The 11,301-nt window shown below is 35.6% G+C and overlaps 1 protein-coding gene across 1 annotated transcript in view; it reads right to left on the bottom strand.

Moving 5' to 3' along the window:
• Positions 1-596: 596 nt before the first annotated feature.
• Positions 597-11,301, bottom strand: part of LOC144972876 (uncharacterized) — a 46,556-nt gene continuing 35,851 nt past the window's right edge. Inside the window, exons 5-7 of the mRNA XM_078914641.1 lie at positions 5,246-6,660; positions 4,128-4,219; positions 597-2,557 (exon numbers count right to left, since the gene is read on the bottom strand). Coding sequence (XP_078770767.1) covers positions 2,013-2,557; positions 4,128-4,219; positions 5,246-6,660 — 2,052 coding nt within the window. The 3' untranslated portion in view covers positions 597-2,012. The remainder of the gene's footprint in view (positions 2,558-4,127; positions 4,220-5,245; positions 6,661-11,301) is intronic.

Genomic DNA, 11,301 nt, shown 5'->3' with positions numbered 1-11,301 from the left:
CCTGCAAATATATGAGGCTATACGCTCTTGTGATATGACACTCGCTTTCGAATCGAAGGTCCTGGGTTCGAGCCTCGCTCGGCGCATAGTTGAGTCCTTAGAAAAGACTCTTTACTCATATTCTCTCACCGTCAACAGCGTTGTCTCTGTCCGGAAAAAAATGTATTATCGCCGAATAGGCGTCATGTCTCGTTCTTTATGTTACGTGTTGCTGTTGGTCAGGGACCCTTTGTAAAACGCTTGGAGCACTTTTAGTGGATATTGCGCTATATAAAAAGCTCAGTTTGTTTTAAATGTCGGTTCCTGATAATGATACTGGATATAGTAAAGCCGGAATCATATAAAGTTATATTATAGGCAACTTGCAGTGTATGACATAGGAGGTTGGCTCCACATGGTTTGCACATGAAAAATCTAAGCGCATTGAATATTTTGGAAACAGGTATGGCGGTAATCCATCAGTTGAATCTCTTGATTGATATTGGTTGAAGATTGCCATTCTTCTCTTTTATTTATTTAAATGGTGAATTTTGAGATTAGACACTTTCACTTGAAACACCAGACAAAAAAAAAACAAAAACAAAAAACGATAATCATAAACATGGTTTTCACAGGATTGCCATTTATTTTCATTTTTCTTAGAAAACATAGATACATTTTTTTCACAGATTCAAAATTTTCCATGAAGTGATAGAACGTATTTTTAATAACAGTCATAAACTTAAATACCATAGTCGGCCGTTTTGCTTAACATCTGATCAGAACATAAGAAATATTGGAACGAGGATCAATCATAGAACGGCTAGACAAAAAGTGTGTTTATAAAAATGCGTTAATGACATCGATTGTCAAAGGTTTGATTTATCCGGTTCAAAACTCATTGAAAGTGTGTAACCAGTCTTCCATAGAATGCATAAACAACATATAGGTTACATATTGAATCATAAGGTATCATAGCTATTTGAGTAGCGGTGTGTATAACCAGATTCTTAATATTACGGGACGTAAAAGAGCAGGGATGGTTGATCTTGATTAACGACCAGCATATATTTAGACTAGAGAATAAGATTCCCTCTCTCTAAACCCATAAGAACAGTTATACAAGGAATATATCCAGTCCTCCCGAAGAGCGATTTTACGCTTCCAATGAGATTGGAACCCGTTTTTTTACATGACACTTTTGTTCCATATTCGATTCAATAGTCTGATGTTACGTCCTCCCAGCAACAAGCAGCTTGGTTCTAAACAAAGAAAATCGGTATTTTTTATTCTTCATGCAGGCTAGAACTTTTTAACATGTCATGTGATCAGAATATATGAAAGTCAAAACATGATCAGATTTATAATGTTTTTCTCCTCTGGATACACTTTTATGCCCGTCGAAGAAGTATTTAATAACTGTTCCGCCATTGTTCCAATAGTTTAGAACCAATTACTAAGTTACTATGCGTCATTACGATGGAAGTGACGTCACGACTGTTGAACCCCTTTATGGGTTTGATTTATCATTGTTATAATGGACAATATGTTGTGTTGGTTTGATTGCATTTCCATTACAACAATGAGCCCAAATCATTTTGGATTATCATATTTTTGGTATGTATTATGTACATTTCGGTTTTGATCCAAAGACGTGTGACCATATCGCCATTAGATCGCCCAAGGAATGTTTCTATAGGTAAGGAATGCAGGTTAACACTCATAATTGAGTTTATAATGGGTTTTATCTATCACATTTTAATATTATCATTTAAATTATATAGCCATTTTTTAAAGTTATAATATTATTTTATAGATTAAAATATACAGTATCAAATTTTATTAACTTACTTTAACATTTAACAACTCTCTCTCTCTCTCTCTCTCTCTCTCTCTCTCTCCCTCTCTCTCTCTCTCTCTCTCTCTCTCTCTCTCTCTCTCTCTCTCTCTCTCTCTCTCTCTCTCTCTCTGACACATACACTCACATATACTGTTCAGCAAACCTTTCAACTAGCAAACAAAATCAGATTTTCTCACTCTCCAGACACATCATCGTTATCAACACTGCTATTAGCATTATTATTTTGTGTGTCCAAATCACCAACATCATTGCCACCACCACTTCCACCACCACTACCAACAACAGCATCAACACCACCAGTTTCAAAACCTCCACCTCCACTTGAAGTAGCCACAACTAAGGCTTCAGTATGCTCTCGTGCTCTGCGCCTCAACTCTGCAACACTGGACGATCTCTGCTCATTGTAATGACTTGGGTATGACGCAGGCGATGTGGGACTTGAACCTCTAGCAGCAGGGATAGAACCGATTCCTCCACTACCACTACTTCCACCACCACTGCCACCGCCACCACCAGCACTTAAACCAATGAAACCACCAGCACCACTTCCAATGCTACTACTACTTCCGGGACTGCTGCCAGGTGTCCCACCCCCTGCTGCTCCAGATCCACCACCTCCGCCATTGCTATTGCTGAGAGAACCAAGGCTTCCTGGCATGTTTGCGCATCCATTGATTGCCGATGACCTCGGAGGGCAACACAAACAAAATGGGAGTCCTAATTTAAAAAAATCAAACAACAATGAAAATAGATTATTTTAAAATTCAAGAAATGTATGAGTGTTTTTTGTTTTTCATTGTAATCTTCATTTTGTTGCATTGCTAGTGGTTAAATTGTACTCGATGATAGTTGTGACCATTCCTATCAAAACGGTGTTATATCATGTAGAATTGATGCTTAAAATTTAATTTAAAGCATCACTTAGGCTATAAAAGTTTTAGTCAAAATAACTGCATTTGTTGAGAAGAGTGATTTTTGTTTTGTTTATTAACTTCGAAAACTTAAATTTACTCATTTTGATCATAGTGACACGAAGCTGCCAGAAGCTGTGGAGTGTCAAATTAAACCAACAAAAGTGAATACAACGGCTTCAAATAAAATAACAAAAATACCAAACAAGAAACATGTCGGGTTCAAAACTCTTTAGCCAACAACAACAAACAAACAAAAACAACAAAAATCAATTGCTGTTTTGTTTTGTTTTTGCTTTTTGTTTTTTTTTTTAGTTTTTGGGGGTTCTTTGTCTTTGGTTGAAGAAGGGTTTTGATCCGGAAACATTCCGTGCTTGGTATTTTGTTCTTTTCTGAAACTGTTAGTACATTTCTGTTTATCAGTTTTGATCATTTTTATTTTAAATAAAATTTTCTTCGTCTGCTTCAATTCAACATAGCTAATACCAGATTGACACAGTGAGTCACATTATAAAATGCGATCACGATCATTGGGCAGAAAGTTGAACTGAAATGTCTCATATTTCACAATACATTTGTTTTAAGACACTGTTTATTGTTAAGATGAGCATAAATGTTGAAATTAGAACACCCAATTAATTTTCAAGATTGAATCACTTGAATCTACTGATGTTGAGTCATTGTCAAGAAAAGACAGTGTTTAAGCAATTGTTTTTATACACAATTGATAGTTTTAATCCCTCTTCGAGATTATCAAATGTGTGGAGATTTGGCATGATTATGCTTGAACACTCTCAAAGCACGACGTTTTGTGCCAAAAGGAGTGGTCAATAAGTATTTTTAAAAAGGTTGTTCATGGAAATAATAGAAAGATACCAGGTACCGATTTTTTGCCAAGTTTATAGTTTCTTAATCATATAATTTGCGCCTTTGTGTTTTTGGTTTCGATTGTTGATGAGTAATAATTCTTTCAAATTTTTTGACTTCATGGCAATACAAATCACTTAGTTGTTTTTCTTTTGAGGGACTAAAACTGAACCATTGCTTTGCGGTTGAAATCGTAAAATTAATTCTAAAACTCTGGCACATATTAACAAACAATCACTTCCGACTGGTATCTGCTTTTGGCGTAATAATATTTCGTAAAAATTGGAGGGCAATCGTTTTATGGATATTTTATTTAATATTTTCTTTTTACATTGTTAGAAGTTTGCTACTACACCAGGTAAGTGATCTTAAAAGAGGATCTGTAATCTTCACCCATGTATACAACAAAAAGTTGAGTGGCGATCATCTCGTTTTAAATCAATGCTTTAAATATAGGGGGGGGGGGGGGCTAGAATCCATAGTCAAGATAAAAATAAAGATCTACTAACCTTTGAAAGCAGGGTGGTGTGATAGGTTATGTTGCCCAGTTGGAAAATGGCGAGAGTTATTCAAAGACTCGAATTCTGCCTTCAGACGTGATCTGTGGAATGAAATAAAACTTGACAGTTTAAAGACAGATCAAATAACCATCAAGGACAATTTAAATTAAGGACCAGCTAAAACCATTCATTTTATTTTTTTTAAAAGAACAATTCTGATCATTTTAAGGTTTTAAACATTTTAAAATTTTGAATCAATGATTGATCAGTCTGATTTCTTACGTTTTTAGTAATTTTTGTTTTTTTGTTTTTGTATGTTTTGTTCGGGTTTTATTATTTTTCTTGGATTTTTTTTTTTTTTGCTTCATGACGTTAGTCGTGTTTCTCAGCTAAATCTCACTCACTAATATCGACACATTTTCTAGAGTTTGCGATTGGTGAGGTACGCTGTATTATGAGATACAATATTTGCTTGATTATTTGCTTGATAAGGTTTGATAAACTGTTTAATTGGCGATTTTGTAAACTTGATTACAAAAACTAAACATGCAACTAGCGAGGTTTATGTTACAAAGTTGATAGGCCTGTTACTTTTACCATATATATATATAAGTATGACGTGTTAAACTAGAATTAGAATTCAATCATGTGAGAAAACATATTCGGCCACCAACAACAGTGACAGATATTGTCTAGAAAGCGTGTCTGACTGGCGACTTGTACTAAATGAAACGGAAATTCCGTCCACATGGATTACTTGAGAAATAGATCAATTGTGCTACGCTTTGGGCACGGTGTAGAAGGTAACAGGCTTTTACAATCTTCCGCTTCACTATGAAAATTAAACTTCTCTGTGTATTGTTTTACACAGTTTTTTTATTTTTTAACTGCCATATCCTAGAGAGACACGTATTTAAGAAAACTCGTCCTTCAAATTATATCAATTGATTTAAATGACCCTCATTTGGCAAACCTCGGAGTCTCAGGTTTGAGAGTTTTTGCCAAGATCAGGGTCATTTAAATCGTTCGATATTTGAGGAACAATTCTTTCTGGCTAAATTTTAAATACTTGTCTTTCCAGAGTACGCAGTTAACTGGTTAATAACATAAAATGCAAAACAACTCACCCATCCAGGCCAGAGAAAAGTCCAGGCCTGTTCATGGAGGCAGCCAAAAGGCTCTGTGTGAACGGAAGAGCGCCTCGACCCATCTTTGCCGCCATCAAACTAATATCCGGGGAGAACATAAAGGGAGGGAATAACCCCAGCATTTTATTCATCATGACATTGTCTGTACTATAAGGTGGAATGGAGGAGGCCTGTCCGAAGGCAGCAGAATATGAAGCAAGAGCTGCCGATGACGAGTCAAGAGCTAAGCCAGATCGAGACGACTCCGCAGCGGATGGGGACAACAAAGACGATGAAGACGATGACGATGAAGACGATGGCGTTCCTGAAGAGGACAAAAGTCGTAATGAAGCTGACGGCGACGTCAAAGATGATGGAGATGATGATGATCTGTTTTGATCCTTCAAACCGGAAGTTGGCATGAAGAACGAGGCCGGTGTGTTGAGAATGAGCTTAGAATTGTCAAAAGAAGAACGATGATGATGGTGGTGATGATGCTGATTATGATGATGTTGATGAGAATGGCCCCCACTTCCCAGAAACTCGGGTCTGAAGGGAGAAAGACGAGGAAGGCCGAAAAAATTGGATTCCATTTTTCGCTGTGCTTCTCCCATTGCTGCATGGTGACGTAAGAACGATGCCATGCTTAGATTGGCGTAATCATCCCCCATGCTGTTGTTGATATTATTGTTTGTGATGTTGGTGGTGGGTGTGGCTGTGTTGTTGTTGTTGTTGTTGTTGTTGTTGTTGTTGTTGTTACTGTCATTACGATTCGGAGTTGATTGGTCATTTCCGTCTGTTGATACCCTGTTTGTAATATTATTCTCGTCCCGATGTTGATATCTGATGTCCGTGCATGGACTTGGAGATGATATTGTTTTCTGACTTCTTTGGCAATTATCGCCATTCTCGTCGTCTTGACCACAAGATTCTTGGTTTGATAACAACTTTTTTCTTTCAATATTTTCTCTGTTGAGAATTATGCCCATTCTCTCATCGCCGGTATCCTCGTCGCTATCATCGCTTTTCTTCAAACGATTAAAACTACCATTGGCATCGGCGTTGGAATTATCAATTTCCTCTTTATTTTTGCTATGGTTATCACCACAATCTTCATCGTCCTCGTCATCAACACTGCCTCTATCATCTACATCTATTTTGGATTCCACATCAATCTCATTGGTATAGATATTCACATCGTCATGATTGTCTTCTCTGTTGCCCAAAAAGTTGTTGGGATGCTCATGGGCTGACAGATTATGTTCATACCCTTGGCTGCTAGCGTCCCTGTCTCTGTCTCCTCCATGTCCATCTATTCCTCCTCCACCACCACCTCCTCCTCCACAAGCTCCAGAAGGTTGTTGGGAGAATCGTTCACTTTTTCTCCATTTTGCCCGCCTGTTTTGAAACCACACCTAATTAGAAAGAAGAAGAAGAAGAAGAAAAATGAGTCAATGAATAGATAAATTATAAATGCGTTGCTTTTTTTTTTCTTGGCAATGATTCGAAACTTACTTATCGCACTTTACAGTGCTAAATTTCTTTCCTCATCAGGCCAGATCGTAAAAATTTGAAAAGCTTTGCATGACGCAGTGTCAGAAGAGGCTTTTTAAAAATACAAGAAATTACTTATGGTAGCATGTCTGTCTGGCAACTAGAAGGTCTGGGGTTCATTTCCATATCAAGAAAGTCAGAATCTCTAGGATAGAGGGAAAAGAAAGGGAATGAAAGTGGCTCACACATTATGTGCAGACAAGCATACTGCATATGTTGTAAAATAGGCGACCTTTTTTAGTGCACTCGGTCACTGCCAATTACTGAGTACTTATTCCCTTCATGATTGATATAGTTATGTTGAACAACAGACAGAGGAATAGATGGGCCGGAAAAAAATTATTTGATCAGAAGTCAGATTTATGTTTACGTGTGTAAAGGGAAAAGTGGTAAGGAGCAAGTATTATAAATTGGATTGCTTAAAGGGTTCGTGAGTTTAGAATGTTTATGTGTGACAGAGAGAGGGCGGGGGAGGGAGCTAGAGCAGGATAGAGAGAGGGAGATGAGAAACACACACACACACACACACATATATATGTGTGTGTGTGTGTGTGTGTGTGTATGTGTGTGCGCGCGTGTGTCTGTGTCTGTTTATGTAAGTGAGTGGAAGTGCACAGAGAAAGAGGGAGAGAGAGATAGATAGATTGAGAGGGGGGGGGGGGAGAGTGAGAGTAAGAGGGATAAAAGAAAATTTCTAATTAGATTTGGGTGAAAGAAAGCAAACACGACTAATTCTTTTAATTCCCTGATAATGTTCTCATTCATGAAGTTTAGTTCTTTAAAAGATTGATTTGAGAAAATGGGAGCTCATTTGAAATGGAATTAAGGAAATCGCGTTGTTTGCTCTGCGCAAATTCAGGAGTTAACATCGGATTAAGTCAGGGTGTGCAAACAAGAAAAAGATATCGTCAAATTAAAATCTGAGTGCAAATTATTACTATTTCATGTCTTACACCGAAAGATGATTAATTTCAATCATGTCTTCCCATCAAAACGTCAACAACCCAGTAAAAAAGATTTTGACTTAAAAATGACTAATAGTTCTTTTTTTTTTAAACTTTGGCCAGTAAATATATTTCAAATATTGATGGAATGAAAGGACTCCAATTTGTCAAAAAAATTTGGCTTGCTCTTTTAAGTCTGGTGATTAGAAGTTTAATTAATTGATAGATATATGAAATAGATCTGTTCTTTCTTTTTAATTTTCTTCTCTGTTTTTATCTTTTTATCCTTTTTGATATTCTTTTATCTCAAAGAATATGCAATGTGTAATGTACTTGTGTTTTAATGACATTTTAGGAACACTTGGTCCATTTTAAAGCCCCGTTACTGGCATGATATAACATGATATGATAATAAGCGCTTTCTGACCACATCGTAAAAATGGCATTTTGTAAGTGAACGGCAAATTTCATTTATAATATTTAACAAGATAATGCCAATGTGAATGCCTAATGCTAATTGATTGCAGATTAATTATAAATGTTTGATTTTATTTTCAACTGTTTGTTTTTTTAATGTTTTCAACAGCCATCCCTCACAATATTTTAATTAATTATGACGACATGCAGATGGGGACAAAGTTGTTGAGACATAACTGTTATATTGTAATTTTCTTCATGTTTTAGACAAGCTATGGTTGTGTTGTATTCTTTTCACGGTAGAAGAGTGGGAGGGTGGGGGTTGCGTAACGGGCAATTCCATGAGCCCTGAAGGAGATTTTGAAATGTACAAAGCATCTCATATTATCATCCTTACACATTATTTGAAGAGATAATATTACAAAGATGTCAATGAAAAATACCTATCTCCCTAAGTATTTGTTTTTAAATTGAGACATACTGTGTAAATCTGGGATTATGGCATCTACAAATTAGATGAAGAAAACTGTTCAAAATGAAAATAGTAAGAATTAGCAATTTAAGTTGGTTTTTATTCGTGTTTGTATTTGTTTTGCGTTTTAAAAATTTGTTTTCTTTTTGTTTTTGTTTCTGTTTTTTTTTAATGTTTTTTTATTGTTATTTTTCTTTGTGTTCTTTTTTTTTAAATTTGCTTTTGCTGTTGTTTTTTGTTTTTTGTTTGAATTTTGGGGGTGTTTGTTTATAATTTGTTGTCTTTGGGGGGGGGGGTTGTTTTACGTTGTGTTTTGTTTTTTTAATATTTAATTGGGGTTTTTTTTTTATTGTGTGTGATTGCTTTGTTGTTTTTGTTTTTCTTTTTGGTTGGGGGTTGTTTATTTTTGTTTGATTTTTCGTGTTGTTTTCTGTTTTGTTTTTCGGGTTTGTTTGTTTTGTTTTGTTTTTCTTTTTCTTTTTTTTTGTTTTTTTTTTTTATTTGTTGAAGACTGATAAATAAAACTTATTCTGCTCCATGAAGACATAATACCAATGTCATAATATGTTAACCATAACATTCAATTTCAAGCATTGGGTTCATCCCATCCTAATAGCGTTTTGAGACGACCGGTCACAATTATTTGATCTCTGATCAGCTACACATAGAAGCAGGTCTTATAACCGAACAACGCTTGATTTAACATTCTTGTAAAGTAGGTACCTACACTAATTTGCGTTGATTTGAGAGTATCTATTACCAAAAAAAAAAAAAAAAAAAAGAGACAATGACAATAAAATTTGGGTTATCAGACCTACAAATAAAGACAGTTCGATCTTTACTAATTGAGGCCACGGAGACTATAGATAGAATGCGCTTGGCCAAGGAGTTCACAACATTGCCATCCGGAAGTATAAAGGACCAACACACAAAACGGTGTGTAACTATGATCGTTTATAGTCAGGTTTTACAGTTTAGTGAGAATTACTCATAAGCGTGGATGGCAACAATCAATAACAAAGGCTTGAGTGACGTCATCTTCGTTCTATCTATAGAATAGATTTTAGATACCAGTCGTCAATAAATGTAAATTATTTGATACTGTTACGAATACCCACACAGTATGTAGGTTAGTGCATAAAATGAATTTTAAAAGCATTGAATGCCTCAAATCGAAAATTCTAAGCACCTTCATGGTACATAAAGATGTTATTAAAATAATGTGGCTTTTGACAGGACGATTGATGATATGCGTTTAGATAAAATTCTCACAACATCCGCCAGCCTGATACAGAAAGAACGACATTGACGTCACTTTATTATTGGTTTTAGCCAGCCATTTTTCTGAATAGTTCTCACTAAATTCTATTAATCAGACGATAAACCCCATACACAGTGTAGTGGGTTGGTACACTATATCCGGCTGGCGGATGTTGAGATTATTTTGGTTAACCGCACAGCATCATAAACTACCAACACACAAATCTATGTGTAATCTTGAACGTATAATTTAGCCTGATATGATTTAGTGGGTACTAATCACCAAAATGGCTGTATGATAACAATAACAAAGAGCTCAGGGACATCAGCTTCGTTCCTTCGAGAGGAAAGAAGTGGTCAATTATAAAGCAATTAAGGGATTCTGAGCGCTCCAAAATGAGTGATTACATCACATCATATTGAGGTTATTGTGCGGTATAATACACATCTGAATGTTACATTTTTTTTTCCATTTCAGGATAACTTTTACTTTAAATATAGATTGAATGAAATGATCCTCAACTTGTCAATAAGTTTTAAAGTTTTATGTCTTGTCAATTTATTTAACACAGCTACCACTTGGTATTTACGTTGTCAAAGAACATTGTATTATGGAGGAGAGAAAGAAATGTAGTAGGGGTGGTGGTAATAGTAGTAGTAGTAGTAGTAGTAGTAGTAGTAGTAGTAGTAGTAGTAGTAGTAGTAGTAGTAGTAGTAGTAGTAGTAGTGGTAGTAGTAGTAGTTAGTAGTAGTAGTATGTAGTAGTAGTAGTAGTAGTAGTAGTTAGTAGTAGTAGGAGTAGTGGTAGTAGTAGTAGTAGTAGTAGTAGTAGTAGTAGTAGTAGTAGTAGTAGTAGTAGTAGTAGTAGTAGTAGTAGTAGTAGTAGTAGTAGTAGTAGTAGTAGTAGTAGTAGTAGTAGTAGTAGTAGTAGTAGTAGTAGTAGTAGTAGAAGTAGTAGCAGTAGTAGTAGTAGTAGTAGTAGTAGTAGTAGTAGTAGTAGTAGTAGTAGTAGTAGTAGTAGTAGTAGTAGTAGTAGTAGAAATGGTTGTCATTCATAAAGTCCATAAAGCAGAGGGAAAATATCCTTAATTCTGTAACGTAAAAAAAATTGTCCACCTTTTGGGAAGGATGCTGGTCTACCGCAAATTACTTTATGTCAGTCATATCTATATTTTAACCAGCCTTGAGTGGATAGAGGATACAGTAAAAGAGAACACTAAGAACCAAATCCGTATGAGAGTGAATCAATTCCCTACCAGGATATTTAATAATCGTCCATACTTTATTGATTGTTCGACAAGGATTTAACAAAGAGTGAGAAATAAATATTATAAGAATTATAATCCACAACTTCTTAGTTAAATAGGGATGACAGTTGGTTTTTACCATGTCTTTTGTGATTATTTTTC

Source organism: Berghia stephanieae, chromosome 5 (assembly GCF_034508935.2).
Source record: "Berghia stephanieae isolate SIO BIC M18660-M18661 chromosome 5, UCSD_Bste_1.3, whole genome shotgun sequence".
NCBI classification, from domain to species: domain Eukaryota; kingdom Metazoa; phylum Mollusca; class Gastropoda; order Nudibranchia; family Aeolidiidae; genus Berghia; species Berghia stephanieae.
This window is presented reverse-complemented; position numbering and strand designations above follow the sequence as displayed.